The 22,412-nt window shown below is 43.3% G+C and overlaps 4 protein-coding genes across 6 annotated transcripts; 2 read left to right on the top strand and 2 right to left on the bottom strand.

Moving 5' to 3' along the window:
* Positions 1-8: 8 nt before the first annotated feature.
* On the bottom strand, positions 9-1,033 carry LOC108118097 (INO80 complex subunit C). Its single transcript, XM_017230650.2, has 2 exons — positions 886-1,033; positions 9-824 (listed from the first exon to the last, which is right to left on the bottom strand). Exons 1-2 carry the CDS (start codon positions 1,010-1,012, stop codon positions 625-627), a joined length of 327 nt encoding a protein of 108 aa, XP_017086139.1. The 5' UTR covers positions 1,013-1,033; the 3' UTR covers positions 9-624.
* Positions 1,034-1,154: 121 nt separating this feature from the next.
* Positions 1,155-1,832, top strand: LOC108118083 (NTF2-related export protein-like). 2 transcript variants are annotated; one of them, XM_017230630.2, is made up of 3 exons: positions 1,155-1,210; positions 1,279-1,365; positions 1,425-1,832. In XM_017230630.2, exons 1-3 carry the CDS (start codon positions 1,202-1,204, stop codon positions 1,725-1,727), a joined length of 399 nt encoding a protein of 132 aa, XP_017086119.1. In that variant the 5' UTR covers positions 1,155-1,201; the 3' UTR covers positions 1,728-1,832. The 2 variants fall into 2 exon arrangements, with proteins under 2 accessions (XP_017086119.1, XP_017086118.1); XM_017230629.2 differs by lacking the exon at positions 1,155-1,210 and having other exon boundaries at positions 1,224-1,365.
* Positions 1,833-2,137: 305 nt separating this feature from the next.
* LOC108118082 (DENN domain-containing protein Crag) lies at positions 2,138-12,050 on the top strand. Of its 2 annotated transcripts, XM_017230626.2 has the most exons (14): positions 2,138-2,649; positions 3,522-3,838; positions 4,595-5,141; positions 5,198-5,348; positions 5,414-5,685; positions 5,744-5,957; positions 6,029-6,349; positions 6,409-7,829; positions 7,894-8,196; positions 8,605-8,685; positions 9,689-10,115; positions 10,180-10,641; positions 10,800-10,984; positions 11,047-12,050. In XM_017230626.2, exons 2-14 carry the CDS (start codon positions 3,538-3,540, stop codon positions 11,363-11,365), a joined length of 5,004 nt encoding a protein of 1,667 aa, XP_017086115.1. In that variant the 5' UTR covers positions 2,138-2,649; positions 3,522-3,537; the 3' UTR covers positions 11,366-12,050. The 2 variants fall into 2 exon arrangements, with proteins under 2 accessions (XP_017086115.1, XP_017086117.1); XM_017230628.2 differs by lacking the exon at positions 8,605-8,685.
* Positions 12,051-13,402: 1,352 nt separating this feature from the next.
* On the bottom strand, positions 13,403-17,442 carry LOC108118094 (chromatin assembly factor 1 subunit A-B). The gene is made up of 3 exons (XM_017230647.2): positions 15,172-17,442; positions 14,946-15,115; positions 13,403-14,885 (listed from the first exon to the last, which is right to left on the bottom strand). The coding sequence occupies exons 1-3, from the start codon at positions 17,336-17,338 to the stop codon at positions 13,752-13,754; spliced, it is 3,471 nt and encodes a 1,156-aa protein (XP_017086136.1). The 5' UTR covers positions 17,339-17,442; the 3' UTR covers positions 13,403-13,751.
* Positions 17,443-22,412: the final 4,970 nt, after the last annotated feature.

Here is a 22,412-nt window from a genome sequence, read left to right as displayed (position 1 = left end):
TATATCCGTTTTGTTTAGATTTTGTTGTTTATTTTAATGCTTGTCTCGATCGGGGTATTATGTCAGTATTGTTACAAAAGCTGTCTAAATAATCTAAAAAACAGTTGATATAGCTAGCAGCTTGTCCAAACAAATGCCAACCGCAAGCTTGCACGTATCAGTTTCTACATTATTTACTTTTTCCATTAGGGAAATTTTGTATTATTTGATTGTTAATTTGGACAATTTCGATCTCTCAAGGTTTACATCTCACCTTGTATTAATTAAAACCATTGACAGAGTAAAATCTTTACAGTTTTCTATGTCGTAAGTGGCTTAACAGATATTAGAGAGATGTAATTGTTCAGAGATCATTACTATCTGGTTAAGCTATCTATATTTATATGGTAATCGTGGATGTAACTTCCCTTGAACGCAGTGTTACAGCCAGGAAGCAGTCATCAAATCACTTGGAAGCAACGGCCTCGCATGCAATGCTAGTAAAAGTAAGGTCAGTAGTAACTCTGTAATTGGCTATTATAAGTTGTTGCCGGCGGATCGCAAGGCCTCGGGCCGTGCCTCCAGGGGCAGAACACGTCGCGTATATATGGGATATATTTATATATAATATATAGATCGGCTAGACTATCCCACGGCGCTGGTGTAACCGCGGACTGTAAGGTAGCCATTGATGATGTCCGAGGGCATGTGTTGCATGGACGCATATTCGTCAGCGTTGGCGAACCTTAATTTTGTATGCGGATCGGCATATGGAGCGGGTAGTCCGCTAATATCCGAGTACTTCTTGGCCGGAACCAACGAGGGCGGTGCATTGAGCGTGAAGTCTGTGTACAAACATTGCTTAATAGGAGCGTCCCCATTAAAAACCTATCTTCCGGTACTCACAGGTGGGTCTGTCAGCGGGCAGCTTCAAATTCCTTTCCATATTACTTATCTGCCGCAGTGGACGATAGACACAGTTTTTGGGAAAAGCAAAAGGACGCTTAAAAGAGCGTTTCGGTTTTGATTCCATTTGTGCAATTGAGATGGTTTCTTTTTATTATGAGTCTATCGACTGCGCTAGAGATGATAACATCTGTTGGCCAAATCTATCGAATACGGCAAACTTTTTCATTTTTTTCAAAATATATCGAAGTATTGAAAATATTTCGACCGCCATAGTTCGTTTCCAACTACTGAAGAAAACTGCTGAAGTAGCAATATGAACGGCGTGAGTAAATAAATCAGATATGTGGATATTTAAGGAATAAAAATAAAACGATGCTGTTTACTATAAAGGAAATTAAAAACAAGGTTGAGATTTGCGCCAGTAGGGTGCGCAATTTCGCTGTGCTCTACTACACATTCATTGACAAAAAACGCCATGTAAGTTGAGTGTTTCCCGGAATGACGTCTTATTATTTGAAATTTGATCCCATTCACAGCAAATCGGGTCGCTGTATCTCGAAAATGCTACCATCAGCTGGAATGGTAATGGGGCAAACGGACGCGAGATGATCGTGCGCTTTATTGATGGCTTGCCGCCATCTAAGCACTATTTTACCAATGTGGACGCCCAGCCCATCCTGGATCCCGTCGTCGGCGAACTGACCACTTACTTAATTCAAGTCGGCGGTAACGTAGAGTTTGGCGATCAGTCGCCACGCTTTTTCCAGCAATCCTTTATTGTGACTATCGAGAACGACTTTTGGAAAATAATCTCCGACTGCTACCGCATGCAGGATTGATTCTATGGTTCAAGCCCCAAAAATCTCAACATTCCATTTTACATTTTTTAAAATAATCTAACAATAATGAAAATATTGCTGGATATTCGTATATAAGCTTTCAAACATACATAGTTTTTATTGCCGGTTGCCTTTAACAATAGTGCCAACAATAGTACAAAAACAAATTACATTTTTCCAAAAAAAAAAGAAAGAAAAAAAAACAAAATGACACTGAAAATTTGAATTTTGCAGTTGGCAAGCAAAGAAAACTTTTGGCGGCGGAACGCTGAGAACTATCATCTATCGAACTTAAGCAATCGAATTTATCGAGTGTCATCTGGCAACACTGCAAAAAATAACGGATTTTAGGCGAGCGCTATCTGGTAACATTGAAATAGGTCCAAAGGCATAGGCCAAATAGTTATTAATAATAGTAAATCCAATAATAGTAGTCGTGTGCCCGTATTTCGCATTGATTGTTAATTATATAGTTCGCAAAATAGCGCGTTCAGGCGACTGGCAACTTTGCCACTCACACAGAATCGCGCACACGGCTGGCAGGCCAGTTAAACGAACATTATTTTACTTTTTTTTGACCACTGCACTCCACACGTTTTTACGTAGCTTTTTAAAATAGCTGAATTCGTGGAGCCTGACAAATTTTGCGCGGCTTAATCAAAGTTAGTGGCTGTATTCAAGTATCCAATAAGAAAACTCTGCGAAAATGATGTAAAGGAAAACTCTCAAGTAGTCCAACTGTGTGTGCGTGTGTGTGTGATGTGTGTGTTGGTGTGTGGAAATTAACGTAGTGTGAAGAAGAAAAGCGAAGGAAAAGCGACAATTGCAGTCCAAGGCGAACAACAAAAGCAACTGAAGGTTGCCCAAGCCCCCACGCCCCCTTCGCCTTCCGCCCCTTTGGAGGACAACAAACGGGAGCGCAGTAAGTTTCTGACAACCTCCTTTTAACCCACACGCCCCAGCTTTTCATTCTTTCACCTTCCAATTGGACGGACTCCTGTAAACAAAAACAACGCATCAGCAATCAACACAAACAAAAATCACCTCTTTTGTTGCTGTTATTGTCGTTCTTCGGAACGGAAGCAGAGGAAGTTGAATCATCAAGCGGAACTTGTTTCCCCCTGCTTGATTTGTTGTTGTTGTTGTTGTTGTTGTTGCTGCTGCTGTTCGAAGCATAAAAATGCCCAGCATACAAAGTCCAATCGGAGTCGCAGTTAATGCATGCCGATCCCAATCGGAATCCCAGTTTATCGGGCTATGTAAACAAATGTTTTTTTTTTGCGCCACGCGTTGAAGATACAGTGAAGCCTCAAGTTTGGGTTCAACAAAACGAGGCCTGGCTTCTCCCAGAAGAGGTCACCCAGAAAAAATAACCACAGCTCTTTGCGGTTCTTCTTTGTGAGTAAGACAATATGGATATGATGAAACTTTTGGCGGTCTAACAGATCCTATTAGATTTCTTGACAACATTTCGAAACATTTTCATATCTAAAAGAAGTATCTCTCTTAGCTAAAGAATGCATTTCAAATTTAATAACTTCTTATATTCCCAATAATCATGGGAATCCCAGAATTACTTGTGTCACATATCGAATCTCCCTTGGAAAGTCTCTTTGACTTTGCCCTCGACTGCAGATAACTTAAAAAAAAATATTAATTAATATGGGATTGGGAGCAACCCCAACTGGTAAAACTGGTAGCCTCTGTCGGCCTTATCTTATCTTCCCTGGAAGTTCCACCATGCCCAAGAATTAACCACTCAACGCGGGGTCTTTGGCTGTCTGTCTCTTCCAGAGGAAACGGCGCCGTCATGGAGGAGAAGCGCATCGCCGATTACTTTGTGGTGGCCGGAATGCCGGAGCATCCGCAGCTGCTACAGGAAAACAGCTTCAATGACTCGGGAAGATTACGGGCTGCGAGCACCATTGAACCGATCACAGACATCGGCGTCTATTTCCCATTGCTGGGCGAGGACGTACCCGAGGGATATGAGATTCTTTCGCACACGCCTACGGGTCTGCAGGCGAACCTCAATCACGGATCAGTCCGCACCACCGACTGTTACATCTACTTCCGGCGGGGCAAGGATCGACCGCCTCTAGTGGATATAGGTGAGTGATTCAGTAAAGAAATCTAAGGGGAGGAACTGATTTATAGAATCTGCTCTTATCAAACTTTATGGACATTATAAATTTTTTGGCCATATAGATTCTCCCAATCTATGCAATTCTCAACTCTGCGAAGAATTGGTCTGTGCTAAAGTTTTCCTAAAGTATTTGCTGAGTTTTCTTTCTTAATAATTCATCACAAGTAAGCTGACTAGAATAGTTTTTGACACTACTATAATCATAGACCTTGTTGTGCGTTTTTTAATGACCTGGGATTTCCACTGAACTGTCATTTTTATAAACGTTTTTAAATGGAATTATGAGTACATTTATTTTAAATATTTTTGGAATTATATTCCTATTAAATTGAAAGCAATGACTAAGTTATGATGACTAAAGTTTGAGATGATGTGATGCACTTTTTCAGGTTTCTCGTCTGTAATGTAAACTTAAAATAAAATTTATTTTTAAATAAATCAACATCATTCCTTTTGATTTTTGATAACTACAATTTGTTTAAGGTAGATTTCATCAATCAAAGGAAAGCTTGTTTGGTTTTCTTGATAACGAAAGTAAACTTTAGCTTTGTAATCTCGGCACGACTCGTGATAAACTCAATTCATTTGGTAGAGAACAAAAATGGCCAAACAAATTTAAATGTTTAATGTGTTAAAAAGGTGATAAGAGTTGGAGTATTTCTTTACCAAAATGTTTGTGTAATTGCGAATTGATTTACTAATCTGTTTCCAACTTTTGCAGGAGTCCTTTACGATGGCCATGAACGAATCATGTCGGATGCAGAAATCGTGGCGGAGACGCCTGGCGGACGGGTGGCCAACGTAAACAACTCATCGGCCAAAACCTTCCTCACATACCGTCGTGCCCGGGCAGACATGCCCTGCAACGAACTGGTGGTCACCGAATTGTGCGTTATTGTCCAGAGTAAGGGTGAGCGTGCACCGCATGCCTTCTGCCTGATCTACAAGACCCTAAACAAGGGCTATGTGGGCAGCGATGTCTATCTGTGCTATAAGAAATCCATGTATCGGCCGAAGCATATCAGCTACAAACCGGAGATCCTGCTGCGCTACCCCACCGTCGACCACAACGACTTCCCGCTTAATCTTTGTCCGAGCGTACCGCTCTTTTGCTTGCCAATGGGCGCTTCCCTGGAGGCTTGGCCGCATGTCAATGGAACGGAGAAGCGAAAGCCCATCAGTCCGGTATTTAGTACCTTTGTACTGACGGTCAACGACGGCACCTACAAGGTTTACGGATCCGCGTTGACTTTCTATGAGGACTATGAGTAAGTTACTTGTACATTTTTAGAAAACAAGACGTACTTATTATGTATTCTTTTAGTGAGTCGCAGTTGTCGGCGGAGCAAAAGGAGCTGCTTGGTTGGAACGAGGAGTTCGGCAGCCAGCACTCGCTGCACATGATCAAGGCCATATGCCTGCTGTCGCATCATCCCTTCGGCGACACCTTCGACAAGTGGCTGAAGTACCTCCATGTGAGTTCGAATAATCCTTTTTCAAATTTTAAAGTTGATCCATAATCTTCTTCAATCGGTTTTAGCACATGGTTCTGTATGGCGTTAATATTCCCATACCCGTGGAACGCTACATAACCCAGCTGCTGGACGAGGTGCCGTTCCCGGCGCCTAGCATCCACCTTCAGTTGTCCAGCGAGTCTAACGATCGTATCCTGCTCACCCAGCCAGAGGATTCACCGTTACCGCGAAGTGGCGCTGGCTTCCACATGCTGCTCCAGAATCTGGGCACCGATAATTGTCTGCATGTGCTACTGTTGGCCCTTACCGAACAGAAGATACTCATTCACTCACTCAGGTATGGGCTTTACATTAAACTGTACCATATAGATACTATATTTCGATTCCCATTACAGACCTGCCACGTTAACTGCTGTGGCCGAGGCCATTGTCTCCCTGCTGTTCCCATTCAAATGGCAGTGTCCGTATATCCCACTCTGCCCGCTGGGATTGGCAGAGGTTCTCCATGCCCCATTGCCTTATCTCATTGGCGTGGACTCGCGTTTCTTTGATCTGTACGAGCCGCCTACGGATGTCACCTGCATTGACCTGGACACCAACAATATTAGTGTACGTTTTTGTGATTGCGAATGGGCCTAAGGTCATATATGTAATCCATATATTATTCTTCTTTGTTCCAGTTATGTGAATCGCAGCGCCATTTGTCACCCAAGCTCCTTCCAAAGCGAGCAGCCCGTTTGCTTCGCCAGACGCTCACTGAATTGGAGAATGCCAAACCCATCAGCTATGACTCTACGAACAGCTTGGATCGCGACATTAGAAAACGGAAACGGGAGCTGGTGCTGGAGCAGCGCATTCAGGAAGCCTTCCTGCTTTTCATGGCCAGCATTCTGCGGGGCTACAGAGACTTTCTGGTGCCCATTTCGAAGGCGCCCTCCGTGGGAGCCACCGATCCGAGTGCCCTATTCCAGTTGAAGGCGTTTTTGCGATCGCGGGATAAGGTAAGGAATAAGTTTAATGAAGTCATTAAAATAAACTAATTGAGTAACTTCTTCAACAGTCTCATCAGAAGTTCTTCGAGCTGATGATGAAGACCCAGATGTTTATCCGATTCATCGAGGAACGCTCTTTTGTCTCTGACGGCGACCATGGCCTTAGCTTCTTCGACGAGTGTGCGGAAAAGGTGGGCAACTACGATGAGACACCCGCCCAGCTGCATTTGGTTGACTGGGACACGGGCCAGAATAGCGAACGGACCAAATACATCTTTCCGCCGGACAGTGTGACTCCAGCGGGATCTCAAGCAGCCGGAGGAGGAGTAGGATTGGCCTACAACTACGAGAACTTCACATTGCAGCCAGAGCTTCTGCAGAGCACGAAGAAAACAGCCCTATCGAAATTCCTGCAGCTGCAGCTAAACGCATCACTCTCGCCAGGATCACCGATTGCCCGGCGAACCAAGCACGAGATCAAACTTTCCCAGAAGATGGCCAGCCGGTGCCAACAGCATCCGGAGGCATGGTCGAAGTACCTGTTGGCCACCTGCTACTCGCTTTACTTCCTCATCCTGCCCTCAATGGTCTTGGATACGCGACATGCCGGCAAGGAGCCGGATATTCTGCGCGCCGCTTATGATGTTCTGGTGCGAGCAAGTCGCTTGAAGATCACCTGCGACGAGTTCTGCTACAGGATCATGATGCAGCTGTGCGGTATCCACAATCTGCCGGTGCTGGCCGTTCGCCTTCACTATCTGATGAAGCGCTCGGGCGTGCAGGCCAATGCTTTGACCTATGGATTCTACAATCGCTGCGTCCTGGAGTCCCAGTGGCCGCAGGATAGTACCACGCTGAGTCAGATCCGCTGGAACCGCATCAAGAACGTGGTACTGGGAGCTGCCCAATTTCGAAAGGCTGGTAAGCAAAGGGCTGCCTCTAAGGTAAACAAATCGCTAAGCGCATCCCAGGACCTCAGCACCCTGGAAACGGTGGACGGACAGTCGCGCACCAGCTTGGCATCCTCCTCTGGCGATGGCGGTGTGCATGGACTACTTGACTTTGCCGCTTTCGATCGGCTTAGGAATAAATTGGGCAATATTGTCCGGCAGACGGTAACGGGCGGTAACATTGAGGCCATGGAGGATACGGTGAACAGCGCTGGACTGCTTATCCCCGGCGAACGGAGTGCCCCAAACACGCCGACGTATGGCGGTGACACAGAGATTCTGGCGAAGGCCCTTCAGCAACAGCAGCCGCGTAAGCAGATCATGAGCATTGGCGGCGGGGATGATGATGACGAGGATGAGGACGATGATGAATACACGGCTGGATCGCCGAGTACCCCGCAAAAGCAACTGGAGGCAGGTGCCGATGAGCTGGAATACGCCGGTGGAGGAGACTACGAGGCAGACGAAGAGGACGACGATGAGGTCGACGAGCACGTGGCCGCACAGCGGGCACGCCAGCGGGTGCAGAGTCCAACCAAGTGAGTCTCGGAATTTTCAATTGGTTGAGAAATTTAATTAATTGAAATTCATTTCAATCTTTAGAATCTCGCCCCGTACACCCGTGACCCAAAACGATCCGCTGGGCGCTCTTAACGAGGAGGAGGCCGCCGCCAGTGCCACGCCCACACAACAGATGCAGCAGGAACAACAGCACTCACAGTCACAGATCGACAGCAGCATATATAGCGACAAGCCGATCCTGTTCCGTGGACAGAGAAGCGCCACCTTCGACGAGTCGACGCAGATCGGGAAGAGCATGCACCGCTCGGAAACGATGCCGGTGGCCAATAGCGGAGTGACCAACAGCCTGGCCAACATCGGATCCTCGCTGAAGTTCACGTTCGGGTAACTCCCGCGTTCCACAGTCTTCCCTCCTCCGTTTCCCCCACTTTGTGTCTCCCCTTTTTGATTCATCTGAACACACAACTCCACAAGCATTCCAAGTCCAATCACCGAAGCAAGCCGATTATTAATCCCTTTTTTTTTATAACTTAATCCTCTTAATTGACTTGGACTTTTCCCTTTTTCACATCATTTAATCGATGGCTTGTTAAAAACTAATCAGCATTTACATTTTAAAAAGGATATAAATGAAAATTAATGATTCAAATTCAATCAAATGATCTGAAAAAGTGGAAAAGTCTTGAATTTTTGTATATCTTCATCTACCTATCTCTACATCGAACTCGTTTCTGTGCCACATTTGTTTTATGATTTATTTACATTTATATTATATATATAATTATATCTTAGACGTTATTCACCCGCACGATTGTCCCTTAAGAAAGACTTGAAATTGCCCGCCAATATTATAGAAAATATATCGAGCATAAGGTAAGTGGAGACCTTTCTTAGCGAACTTCTAGACACACATACCCGAAAACTACACCCAATTGTGTGTTGTGCTGCTTTCCACAAGATCCCCATGGATCATTCAATTTGTGCTCTTTGGGTGAAGGATGTTTTTCTAATGGTTATTGGGTCGAAAATAATCACATTTTCTATTTCAATGTTAATTTTTTATGGTTGAGTGTGCTACTTAAGTTTGGTCTGTTGTCCTTCTAACTTCATTTTAATATTTTAAATAATATTTAATTTAAAAAAAATAGTCAATTTCATATGACAAACCCCACTATTAGTAAATTGCATCATTCAAATCAAACAAAATGAATGATAAAATCAAAGTTAAAACTTCATTTTTATCATCTGCATTCAAGACAATACTAAAATCTGTTCTTGTTTTTAAAATATATTAAGTACTCATATTAATTTTTTAGTCATTTGTTTGCTGTACACAAGTGGACAGCGGCAATTAACACACACACAGCGGCACAACAAAAACACACACAACAGATACTTAACCTCTTGTTTTCGTTTTGTGTTCCACATAAGTTCCACACCCCGAAATGCTGTTCCACAGAGTTTCGCCTTTGATTTTGGTTATGGTTACACGGTTATGGTTTAAAGTCCCCTATAAAAGAACAACTTCGTTGGTGGCGGGCAATTCAAGGTTTGTCAAAAGCCACCGCATCAAGCATCCACACTAACTTAATCGATTTAATCAATCTAACTAAACTAACTAACGGCCATCCACAAGCACCGCACCACCATAATGTACAGCAGCACCATCAGCAGCTGATTTTCTCGATCTTAAATTGGTGTTTCAATTTAAATTTAATACAGAACTATAAATTATTAGGTATATTCATAATATATAGTATAGTATAGCAAAAAATCAGCTGCTGCTGGCACCACTTCATTCTCGTTTCGTTTTGGACCTATAAATTCTTCCGCTTATAAGCAACCCAATTAATTCATGATATTTGTACAACCACAGTCCCAGCTTGACGGGCAAGAAGTCGAACGAGTTGATCCAAGGGAGCTTGAGCAGCATCAAATCGGCGGCCAGTTCGCTGACCAAGAAGTTTGACGAGATCAAGGGCGTCATCTCGGCCAATTCCACGCCGACGAAAACAAACAATGGTCATCATCCGCATGGCCTGCATCACCCGCACCATCATCCGCATCTTCATCACCATCCGCAGCATGGCAATCCGGATCAGGAGGAGCACGATTCAGCCGTTCACGAGGAGGGAAAATTGCGACGCGTCTCCAGCGATTTGGATCCTTGGGGCAGACTCAGTGAGTCGCGCAAGTCCAGCTACAACAATCTGGTGCCGTTGGGCGAGAACAGTTCCACCGGCGCCCTTCACATGCACGCCTTTCCCGCTCTGCCCGACAACCTTTACAGTCTCATTGGCGAGGTGAGTTCTCTAGCCATTGGTCGAAAGGACTTCCCTTAGTATAATCTAACTATTTATCCCACAGAACTCTTCAGATCGTGACTGCGATGTGCTGATCCAGTTGACCACTTGCTCGCAGTGCCACAACTGTTCAGTGCTCGTCTACGATGAGGAGATCATGAGCGGCTGGACGGCGGAGGACTCTAATCTAAACACCACCTGTCATGCCTGCAACAAGCTAACGGTCCCCTTCCTAAGTGTTCAAATCGAGCGGCAGGCAGAAGCGTCCGAGCAAACGGATCCCTTGGATGACACCAAGGAGCACCCAGCCAACGGTACTAGCCTCAAGTCTAGCTTGACTGTGCCGTATCTTAATCCGTTGGTACTGCGTAAGGAGCTGGAGAACATTCTCACCCAGGAGGGCGATATTGCGTTAATCAAGCCGGAGTTCGTCGAGGAACACCCGATTATCTATTGGAACTTGCTTTGGCTAATGGAGCGTATCGAGAGCAAGACGCACCTGCCGGAGCTGTGTTTGCCCGTTCCGGTTAGTAAATTGTTATAGAAGCCCTAAGAAAACTCTGATATCTAATGATCTCAACTAGATTGTATAAAGATTTCTCTTAAATACTTAATCATAGAAGTAATTTCTAGTATTATTTAAAACGACTTACCATTGCTTTTCCTTTATTTTCCAACAACTAGAGCGACAAGGAGCACATTGATCCGCTGAGCAAGATGAAGACGGTGCATATCCAATGCCTGTGGGATAACCTTAGCCTGCACACCGAGGCTAGTGGTCCACCCATGTACATCCTGTACAGGGAGACCCAGCCGACGAGTCCACTCATGAAGGCGTTGCTAACCGACCAGGCGCAGCTCAACAAGAAGTAAGTGTGATCTTACTGACCAGGATTACTTTAATACTAAAATCCCTTTGCCTCCATTTTAGTGTCATTCAGCAAATCATTTCGGCCATCCGATGCAATGATTTCGCCACTCCCTTAAAGCGTTTGGCCAACGAGCGGCACAAGCTGAAGAGCAACGGGGTGGAGCGATCGCATTCGTTCTACCGTGATATCCTCTTCCTGGCTCTGACCGCCATCGGTAGGGCCAACGTGGACCTGGCCACATTCCATCGCGACTATGCGGCCGTCTTCGACAAACTGACGGAGCGGGAGTGCAATATGTACTATCGCAACCAGGATCTGCCGCCTTCGGCATCAACGATCTTCTGTCGTGCCTATTTCCGTCCACTTCTGCTGCCCTGACGCAGTGACTCTCAGCCGGAGGAGTCGGGTGGCGACTGTGGAGCATCTTCAGGCGATGCCGAAGAAGAGGAGTTGACATGATTGAGAGGATTAACAGATGATTCAATCGTGGCGAAATCTTAAAAGACAAGACGACCAAAAAGAAAATTTCATTAAAAAAAGAAAACGGAAACGAAGGGAAAGCTTAACGAGAACAAAACGCTTATCACACACACACACACCTACAACTTAGGCTGGGTCGATTTTATAGATTGGACAATTATAAAATAATTTTATTTAGAGATCAACGCTCTTATTTACGTTATAAAAACAAAAGAGAAGGACGGTATTTCGGAACTATTCCTAGTAGGCTAAAAAAAAAATGTAATTGTTTTAAACGAAACATATTTAATTCGACAAAGTGTTCTTAGGTTTTCACAATAATAGTTTTGTTTATAAAAAAAAAAAGGAAGGAAGCTTCAGACGAACTTATTAAGAATTGTCCTCAAGCCAGAATTTTTGATTATTTTTTAACGAACTTCCCCAAAATAACCCAAAATAATTGTCCATTAACTTGACAAATGTTAAATTGTGAAAACATGCAAATGATTTTGTAAATGACTTGATCATACATTTTAAGTACTTAACGATTTTTCGCTGTTTAAACTTAATCAAAAACAAAATAATATATACACACACACACACACATGAATGACTGGTTTCTGTGACAATACATAACTACGTTCAGGGCAGTGCGTTTCATAGGTGTAAAGCAATGAAATTCTTAACATTTTGTACTTATGCCCAACATACTTATTCTGATAACTGCCTTTTCTGATACAACAACTAAATTTCCATTATCTTTAACCATATATCATGAGGTACGCCTTCAGAACCCCTAGACTCCGTAGATATTGATTGGCCTTACACAGTCGAAACGCACTGCACTTACCCTCTCCATTTGAAAAACACAAAAAGAAGCCACACCAAGATGTGTGTATTCCACTTTTCATTGACCCTCGTCATCATATTTGCCTTATTATATATAATATATAACGATACATATTTGTGTACATACAAAGCTATATGTGCGATCTTGTAAATCAGCATTGTGAGCGTAACCCCTTACCCTACCCCTACCCCTACCACTCCCCCCCCACTCTTGGCACTAACCAATATCCTTTCCAATATCCGGTTATTTCAAAAATAACCTGTAATCGCACTTTTTTGTATCTAGAGATTTTCTCACAATGCTCGGATCTTTTAGTTAGCTTAACGAACTTTTCGGCGGGGGAATTAAAGGGTAAATGGGTTAGCGGGGAGTGGGGAGTTGAGGAGTTGGGGGGTCAAGCGGTTAATCAATATCGACAGCAAATAACAATTAAACAACGATTACAATAGCAATAATTAATGGATAATCGTATATAAATGTAGATGGGATAACTCTTGCAGATCTAATTGTATGAGACACGTTCACGTCCACGTTTTTAATGACAACACCCACACACACACACACACACTAGACACAGACACACACACTCTCACTTATATAATGCAGCCACGGTAATTTTTTTGTCGGGAATCTTAACTAAATGTATATTTAATAATTAATTTAATTAATGAAAACAAAAAAACAATACGAAAATGGCAAAAAGAATAAACAAACAAGTTTTAAAAATAAAATGAATTTATGGTTTTCATTTAATTTAAATATGATCTTGTATAGATTTATCTTTATAGCAAAATATGGATGTTTGCTCATCGAATTTTAAGTAAACATTTTGGGGTAGATTTAACCTTGAATTAAAGGAATCTTTTTATATATTTTCTAAATAATATATGGGTCATAGATAATATAGAACTTAATCGTAGATTAATAAAAGACATATCATATCATTGCTCTAATATAATAGCAACTTTATAAATGACTAAAAGTAGTCGATGCCTTTCAAAATTGAAGAAAAGAAATGAGTATTTTTACACTACAAATCCCTTTGAAAAGTATTAATTCTACGCCCATGCCACACCCAAAATTGCCATCGAATAAAAGATAATCGATTAATGTATTATTGCATATATACTATATATGTATAGATGGTTCATTAATGCCATCGAAACGTACCGAGATAATTACAGTTTGTGAGTACTTGTTTCGCTGAACCTCTCTTAAATAAATCTACAGATGAGTGAGTGGATGATGGATGATGGACAGGGGGATATCCCTGATGAGGATGGGGACTATAGCTGAGGAGGACATACAAGTCGAACACTAAAAATTAAATCAACTTACGAGCAAATCTACCGAAAAAAAAAATAATGTTTGGATATTTTGAATACACGCCTAGAGCAGTAAAAAGAACACCCACGAACCAGTGGCAGCAGTTCTGGGAGCTGGGTTAACTTAAGCCTAATCCGAGAGCAAGACCACATCATCGCTAACTGCGGGCGGTGGCTTCTCCTGATTCTTTTGCTCCTTGGGACTGCTGGCATCGCTCTGGCGTCGCAGGAACTGACTGATTAGCTTGTTCTTGGTGGCCGTGGGAATTGGCTGATCCCTGGGCACAGACATGATCAGGGTGGCTCGCTTTTTGCTAGCCGGTGCTGCTTGAGCCGGTCCACCGATTGGCGTTGTGGGTGCTGAGCTCGCACCCGATGCCATATTAAGCGATGAATTGGCATCTGCGTCTGCTGGCGGACTCAGCTCGTGCTGCGCTTCTTTGCTGACCTTGGGCGTAAGCGTGTATTCCCATTCGTTCTGCAGCGGAAGCTCGGTCAGCTGAAACTTCTCTAGCATTTCGTTGGTCACCACCCAGCAAAGACGCTTCTTAGGCTTCTTGGATTTCTTGGCGCTGTTGGCATTGGCGGCCGCCTCGGGTGTGCCCAGCTCAACGGTCTTCCAGCTGGCCAGCTCTTCAATCTTTTCGCGCAGCACAGTCTTCGAGGGCAGGATCGTTGTTGTAGACTGGGCAGCAGTGTGGTTTTTCAGGTACTCTAAATACTCGTTGATCAGAAACATCTTGGAGTTCCGATTGCCATGGGTTAAGCGCACCAGCTGTTGAATCAGACAATCGTCTAGCTGCAGCGGCACTGGAGGCTCTGGCGGCTGATCCTCACGCTCCAGTTCGGCAGGGGGCTCTAGGCTGAGCGGCTCTATTTGCCAGCAGGCGTACATGTCGATGGTGTGAGCAAAGATTGCCGGGAACAGCTGCGACTTGTTGCCATTCTCATCCAGCCAAACGGGCCCTAAGAGACGTGGCTTGATCTTCTTCGTCTGTTTCTTCATCTCCTGAGCAAACTCCTGCTGCAGCACTTGCAGTTTGGCCTTCTGCGCCTCCCTCGTATGACCGTCGTCCATCTCCTCGTCGTCGTTCTGCAACTCCTCGTCACTGAGATGGCCGTGGGGTACGTACCACTCATTGTACTCCTCTTCGGATTCCTCCTCCGACTCGCGTTCCTTTTCGTCCTCGCTGGCGCTTAGAGACTCGCCTGGCTCCTCCTCTTCCCACTCGCAATCGGAGTCCAGTTCGTAGTCGAAGTGTACCTAGGAAATAAGGTAATGATGAATAAAGTGATCTTATATTTATATTTCAAGAGTCCTTACCTTATCCTGCGCCAGAGGTCGACGAGCAGATATGCAGCTGCTCTTCTTGCGCCAGGTACCGTAGTACGGTGGCCTCCGGTTGTCCGCAAACTTCAGAAACTTGGCCCGCATTCTGGCTACCAGCTTGGGCTGCTCCTCTTCGATGGGAAGACCGGCATTACCCAGATCATCTAAAAAGAAACTCGATCAGTAGGGGTACATCAGCTAAAATCCTAAGAAATCTAACCTAACACTTGAACATCATCGTCCTCCTCCTCATCCTTGGTGCGCCTCTCTAGCCTGGCATCGCGCTGCATCTTGAGCGGTTCCCGTCGTCCGTTGCTCAGTTCGCTGAGATACAGATGAGACCGATTAGGTGGCTTCCTTCTAATGATGTCCTCCTCCTCATCATCATCATCTTCCTCGTCCCGGTGCCTAAAGAGACCGTCTAGCTGGGATCGCTGCTCCTGGCCGAGCGAGGTGCGTACGACGGGTGCCAGGAGCATGTCATCCTTGACCTGGAAGGGTCGGAAGGCTAGTGTCTGACTGCTGACTTTAGAACTGTCGCAGCTACTTTGCTCGTGCTCCAGAAAGGATGTGTTATTGGATCCGCAGCCGGCTTTAGGCTGCTTGGGCACAAAGAACTTGGTGAAGGACTCGGCGGCACGCTTCTTCTTTTGCTCTGCCTCCTCGCGTTCCTGCTCCTTCTTACGACGCTCCTCGTCCTTTTTGCGCTGCACCTCCTCTTTGGCCTCGTTCCGCTTACGCTTCTCCTCGTTCTTGGAGTCAACCTCCGCTTGGCGCTTGCGATCTTTCTCCTCCTTTTCCATCTTCTTTTGCTGCTCCTTTTGGTCCTTCTCCAGCTTTCGCTGTTGCTCCTTTTCGTCGCGTTCCTGTTTCTTTTGCTGCTCACGCTGCTCCTTCTCCTGCTGCTTTAAGCGACGTTCCTCCGCCAGTTTTTGTTCCTTTTCCTCGCGAGCCTTTTTTCTTTGCTCTAGGAGTCGTTGCTGCTTGGGTGTAAGTGCCTTCTGCGCATCAGTTGCTTCCGGGAGACTCTTCCTGTGGAGAAGTGTCTCCTTTTGTGCGGAAGCTCTATCAGTGTCCACGTCCATTTCGTGTTCGCTGCTGGAACTGTTGTCTTCGCTGCTCGAGAGGATCACAGAGACTTCAACAGCTTCGGGTGATTCTTTGTCTGATATTTCATCACTAGACGGCTCTGGCTTTTTGGCCTTCTCAACGGGTTTCTTACTGATCGTCTCATCTTTCTTAGTCGCGCCCTTTTTCTGCGATTTAGCCGCATCTTGTGGGTTAGAACTCTTCCTGCTTGTTTCTTTTTGATTATTGGCGGCAGGTAAGTCTTCTTTCTCTTTCTGCGACTTTATTTCTTTCTTCCTCTTTTCTACTGGTTTTGATTCCTCCTTCTTTGGCTTCCCCGAGGCTTTCGGTGTATCCTTTTTAAGAATTTCTTTTGTCTTGGAATCATCAGCGTTTTCATCTTTCTTCTTGCCCTTTTCCATAGCCTTAACTTCTGTTTTCTCTTTTTTGCTGGTGTCCGTTTTCTTCGCTATAAAGAGATCTATCGTAGACTGATCATTCTTTTTGTTTTGCACTGTGGTTTTGGGGGTTTCTTTTTTGGACTCCTTGCCAGTCTTCTTGGGCTCTTTTTCCTCCTTAACCTCCTCCTCTTGTTTTTTGCCTTTAGGAGTCTTTTCTGGGGATTTCTCCAGGGGTTTTTGTACCTTCTGTTTCTTTTGAGGGTTTAATTCCTCGGCCAAAGCTTCTATATCATCGCTGGACTCACTGCCCGTCCTGCTAGCATCCTTGGCTGATGTGTCCAATGCTTCATCGGTTTTCTTCAATGATTTCCTTCGTTTGGATCGTTTGTTGACCAACGGCAGCTTGATTTGTATGGGTGTCGACGAGTCCTTCTTGGGCTCTGGCTTTTTGGGTTTGGTCTTGGTCTCCTTAGATTCCCGGACCGGCTCCGCCACAGCATCAGCCATTTCTTCATCGCTATTATCATCATCCAGTTCGATGACATCCTCAGCCAGAGCATCCGTGGTCTTGACCTTCTTGGTGGCTATAGAGCTGCCCAAATCAAGGTTCTCCTTGCTGTTCGAACGGCGCAGTTGGTCCGCAGAGCTGCCGGTGCCCTCCAGTGGCGTCTCATCGGTGTACGAAAGTTTTCGTTTGCGAGGAGCGGCAGGTTCATCCTCATCCAAGATCACAGTAACAGTGGCGGCATCGGATGTCGCGGAGGGGGTTCCTGCCCCACCGCCTGGCGTTATCAACTTGAAGGGCAGACGCGTTTGCACAAATTTCTTGCCACCACTCGCCGTCTTCTCTGCAGACTTGGCCACAGCTCCATCTTTCGCCCGGCCACTGATCGGGGTCTTAACAATGCCGGCAGGCATTCTCTTGTTTTATCTTTCTGTGTCCGGCCGCTCACTTTTCTTTAGCAAATTCTTCGCTTGTTTTTCGCCAACAAAATTGTTGGTCCAAAAAAAAGGCGCTGAAAACACACTAGCGATGGCAATTGTGAGCGCGGATGCCGCCAATAGATTGGTCTCACGATCGATAGATCGATAGGTTGCATACGGTTGCGAACCAGGATGGTTGAACGAGCGTTAAGGTTAAGAACACGGATAAAATAAGGAACGTTACATTTTCCAAGGAAAATATTTTAAAAAAGGTTAAGATCTAAGGATATTTTAGGTCCCAAGTATTTAGTTTTAGTGCAGAGTCAAGTCTTGGTTAAGAACTTTAATAAGACTTATCATAGATCCCATATTTCAGATTGATTGAGGTTTATTTTATAAATTAAAAGTATAAATTTGTCGAGAAAAAGTTTAGTTTGGACATTAAATATTTTTATATCCGAAAAACAAGTAAAACAAGCCATACAAACTAGCAATTTATACACAAAATGCTCATTATTCATGCAAGCCAAATAGTTTAGCACTCTGGGCCAGCTTTAAATGAATAATTAATCACTGGCGTATTTCTTAAATATTTCTGCAAGCTATCTGGCTGATTGAGTTGGTCGTTATTGTTACCTTTTGATCCAGCCTGACAGATATATACCGACTGATGATTATTGTTTACTTAGTTTAATGTGGCATTTTTACTAATCCCGGATAAGTGGAAAAATGCTTGCGGCCACAGCGACTCAGTGACCCCTTTCCACCTGCCACCGCTGCCGTTGACATGGTGACCCCACCCATCCCGGGAATGAGAGAATGAGATCCTGTGCCTACGGGCTTGATTCGCCAGCGCCATGGAATACATTCATTTAATTACAATTTGTTTCAATAGACAGAAACGCGCACAAACGGATGAAAAGGGGCTGCACAGATTGGGGGGGATTTAGGGGCAGTAACTACCACTCTGAAAATATTTATTTTAGTTTGTTATTGCAGGCGATGTTGTGATTTAATGGGGAAATAATTTAGGTGAATCTTTTTGGTATATAATTTTATATACACTCTTAATTGGCCTACAAACTAGAAAGGCGTAACCGAGCGGTAACTAACCCATTTAACTTGACTGCAGATCTTGGCTACTTCAATACTGACATGTGCAAATGCACACGAGATACAAATTGCGGTCGCCGCTTGTGGCTTTTGTTAACAGGACAGGACAAGGCGGGCGGTAACTATATATCTATCTATATAGAGAGAAAAAGAGAGATGCTATGAATTGGGTTGGACATGTGGCATATTATTCGCATTGGCCCGGATTTGCCATCGCCATATCGACTCCTTTAATAATGATAATAATAATGCGGCATCGATTCCGCTGGGACTTTTGGCCCGCTGCCCCGTTGCTCCGTGGATGAGACGGGGCGTAAAATGGGAATTCGGTCATGCGTGTGAACGGGTGCGGTGCACCATCGCCGCCTCCCTTGCCTACCCAGCATTTCCTCCCACCCCCGTTAATAGGAAATCTATTAGCGCTCACAAAAACCCCTCACTCCGCCACATGCGGGAGGTGGGGTGGCCATTGAAGCCAGGGGCATCCTCCTTCTTCTTTTTCCCATTTTGATGACACGGAAAGAGGGCAAACACTTTGAACATTTTGTAAACAGATTCAGCTTTGATTTCGAAAAAAAATAAATGTGGTTTCGGATTACCAAAAAACAGTCTTTTTTAGAATTTTTGATTTTGGAATCTTAAATTGATCATATTTTTAAAGTTTATATAAAATGTTACTGTCTTTGTTTCAAGTGTGTTAACATCAACATGAACTGAAAACCGGGACACAGTGCATTCTACCAAGTTGGTTTGGGAAAGAAAGCTCAGACAGGCGAGGTGAAATTAGAGACCTGTTGGCATGAAGCGTGCGTGAATGACACGACTGACAGACTGACAAAATGACAGCAAGGGGTAACACAAATAACACAAATTTAACATATAGAAAATTCGCATTTCTTAAACAATTAGAAATTTGGCATTCTAGGAGAGTATAAAGTTGCTTTACCGCATTTACCTTAGTTTTATCTTTAAAATAGTAATAATTTACCTAGTTTACCTATTTGAGAAGTAAAATTGTTACAAATAAGTAACTTAAACTTACAAATCTTACAATCATAATCATTAGTTTTTGCGAAATTTGATCCCATCTCGTATCTTTTATGCGGCCTTATCTTGGCCCCCTTAAAAACAGTTTACTTTATCAGGACCAACCAGACCACCATGTCCTTAACATCAATCGCAGTTTTTATTGTATTTAAGTAATTGGAGGGTAAAATGTGTTTCCAATTTGTTGTACCTATGGTTGGCAGAATTTTCCCCCCTGTTCTTACTTGTTAAGACACTGAGAAAAACTTTTGATTTTCTAAAAACAAATCTATTTCCTTAGTCATTGTTATGTAAAAGTAGTTAGAGATATACATAAGAAACATAATTAGTTATAAAGTAATAAAAAAAACATTATTAAAAACCAGATTAGTTATTAAGAAACCAAGTAATTGTTTTCAGTGACTAGCTGTAAGTGTAACAGTGAGCGGAAAAAGTAACCGGCAACGGCAACAAGATTGAAAAAGTATTGAATTACATTTATACAACATTTGGTTGAATAGCCTTTGTCAGGGGGTGGTGGGCGATGGGCTGTGGGCGGTGAACGGTGGGTGGTCGAGTGTTGCGGTTTGAGTTTCCTTTTGTTAGCCTAGTGGGTGGTTAGGGCTGCGTTTGTTGTCGTTCCCTTTGAATGGGGTTCGGGGTTTTGGCGATTAACAAGAATGCCTCTCCTGTTCTTACACTCCTCCACCTCATTTTCTTTCACTGTACGGGTATATTTGTGGCTTCCTTGGGTGTCTGCTTAAAAAGCACTCGAAAAATATGCTAGTGCTTTGGCAAGGATTTATAAATTTGGTAATGATTTTTATTAATATTCCAAATTCAACTTTAGAAATTTGTTTCTTGATTAAATAAACCAATTTTCTAGGCTTAGAAAACCAAATACCTTCCACCTTTTTTTCTCTGTGTATGAAAAAGCAACCGGGGAAATGTCGAAACGGAACAGAAGTGAAGTGGGCCGAAGGTCGATTCCCGCAGGAATCGCTGTGAAAATTCATTAGTTGCCCATTTTTATGCTATTTTATTTCAATATAAAAGACGCACGCATGCATGCATTTAGTTTTCCATTCTTTCGGCACTACTGTAGACCCCGTCTCCGACCCCTGCTCCAGCTCCTCCTCATCCGCCGCCTCTGCTTTATTATGCCGTTTGACGCAGCGGACATGCATTAAAATTGTAACAGGCCGAAAAGGAAAGGGAATGACAGGGGCCCATGGGTGGGGGCGTTTGGCCGAAAAGGCGCAATAACGGGGCGAGGCAGGGCGGCCAGGTAGTTGACGACAATCTGAGGAAGTGACAGGTAGATCTGTCGAATCTTAACCAAGAACTCTGTCTGAAATTGAGGGAAAATAGGGCTAGTTTTCTAAGTTTTTTTCTAACTATAGCCAAATGTACAGCACTGTGTGAAAGAGAAGAGAGCATAGTAGGTGAAAGGGACCCAAGATCGAGATCGCCTTGAGTTTGACACACTTGCCTTGGGCAACAGCAACTTCCTTCGGAACAATGGGACTTTTGTTCAGTCTCTCCGGGATCGGATCTTTTCCGGACTTTGATTTCCACGAACACGTAATTCCCACACTTTTCACTTTTCCCCTGACTGCCCACGATTTTCCCTCTTTCATTCATTCGATTCCATTTCGGATCTTTTGTGATCGAACCTGTCGATCGCTGACCATAAATACCTGTCACATTCAATTCCGCTTCCATTGCACAGGAAATAATAATGAGTTTTTTTCCTATATGATTTAAAATTAATTTGTATTTTTAGATTTATGAATAGGGCAAGCCATGTGTGTGTTAACTAAGATATTTCCGTTGATATTTTCTAACATATTTTTGTTTTATAAATCAAAAACCTTTTTATCAAGGTAAAAGTTGATTATTTTTGTGTCTGTAATTCCCCTTCTGCGGCACAGGCTTTAGTTTTTTTTTCTTGACATTCTGTAAGCTTCATTGCAACAAATTAGCTTGATTCAGCCTCTGACATTTCGATCGTGATTTGGCTTTTTCTCTGTCATTTATTGGGCTTCCGATCTTTTTCGGAAATTTTTAACTGTCATTCTGCTGGGAGTTACACAAGTCATCTGCACAAATTGAGGAAAGCTGCCAGTCATTTCTTTGGTGGGGAATTTTCCTACTCCGTAGCATAGCTTTGGGAGTAAAAGTCAAGAGATTTTGATTTTACTTTCTTTGTAGAAACTTTTTCTTTACTTATTACTATTAATGCTACTACTACTAGTACTGCCACTACTAATACTACTATTAGTAATATTATTATTGCTACTACTACTACTACTGCTACTATTACTGCTACTATTACTGCTACTACTACTACTGTTACTACTACTACTGTTACTACTACTACTATTGTTACTACTACTACTATTTTTAATACTACTACTACTACTACCACTACTACTACTACTCTTATTACTACTTCTACTACATACTTTTACTACTATTACTACTACTACTAGATACTTTTACTACTACTACTACTACTATTAGTACTACTATTACTGCTAATATTACTGCTACTACTACTACTGTTACTACTACTACCTGTACTATTACTACTACTACTGTTACTACTACTACTAGTGCATACTTTTACTACTACTACTACTACTACTACTATTAGTTCTACTATTACTGCTACTATTAGTACTTCTCTTCTATTTTAGATCCTACTTTAATACTTATTTATGCATAAAACTTTTTCTTTTATAGAATTACTTAATTTTCAGTCTATAGCTACTTAAAAACATTAATACTTAACATTACCTTTCAAACTTATAAGCTAATTCAACTTTAATTAAAGACTTTTCCAAATGTTTCCCAACATCAGAGCTCTTTATAAACTAAACAACTCACCAAACTCAATTTACTTAATATAATTTAATTATAACTT

The sequence above is a fragment of the Drosophila eugracilis genome, unplaced genomic scaffold (assembly GCF_018153835.1).
Source record: "Drosophila eugracilis isolate 14026-0451.02 unplaced genomic scaffold, ASM1815383v1 contig_498, whole genome shotgun sequence".
Lineage (NCBI taxonomy): Eukaryota > Metazoa > Arthropoda > Insecta > Diptera > Drosophilidae > Drosophila > Drosophila eugracilis.
This window is presented reverse-complemented; position numbering and strand designations above follow the sequence as displayed.

Excerpts from the sequence above, each read along its gene's own strand:
- LOC108118097 (XM_017230650.2), bottom strand. The coding sequence starts at position 1,012 with ATGGAATCAAAACCGAAACGCTCTTTTAAGCGTCCTTTTGCTTTTCCC. Across the intron at positions 825-885 it reads GCCCGCTGACAGACCCACCT|ACTTCACGCTCAATGCACCG; the intron begins GTGAGTACCGGA and ends GTTTGTACACAG.
- LOC108118083 (XM_017230629.2), top strand. The coding sequence starts at position 1,261 with ATGCTGTTTACTATAAAGGAAATTAAAAACAAGGTTGAGATTTGCGCC. Across the intron at positions 1,366-1,424 it reads TCATTGACAAAAAACGCCAT|CAAATCGGGTCGCTGTATCT; the intron begins GTAAGTTGAGTG and ends TCCCATTCACAG.
- LOC108118082 (XM_017230626.2), top strand. The coding sequence starts at position 3,538 with ATGGAGGAGAAGCGCATCGCCGATTACTTTGTGGTGGCCGGAATGCCG. Across the intron at positions 5,142-5,197 it reads ACTTTCTATGAGGACTATGA|TGAGTCGCAGTTGTCGGCGG; the intron begins GTAAGTTACTTG and ends GTATTCTTTTAG. Across the intron at positions 5,686-5,743 it reads ATACTCATTCACTCACTCAG|ACCTGCCACGTTAACTGCTG; the intron begins GTATGGGCTTTA and ends TTCCCATTACAG.
- LOC108118094 (XM_017230647.2), bottom strand. The coding sequence starts at position 17,338 with ATGCCTGCCGGCATTGTTAAGACCCCGATCAGTGGCCGGGCGAAAGAT. Across the intron at positions 15,116-15,171 it reads CGATGATGTTCAAGTGTTAG|ATGATCTGGGTAATGCCGGT; the intron begins GTTAGATTTCTT and ends GTTTCTTTTTAG. Across the intron at positions 14,886-14,945 it reads GACCTCTGGCGCAGGATAAG|GTACACTTCGACTACGAACT; the intron begins GTAAGGACTCTT and ends CTTATTTCCTAG.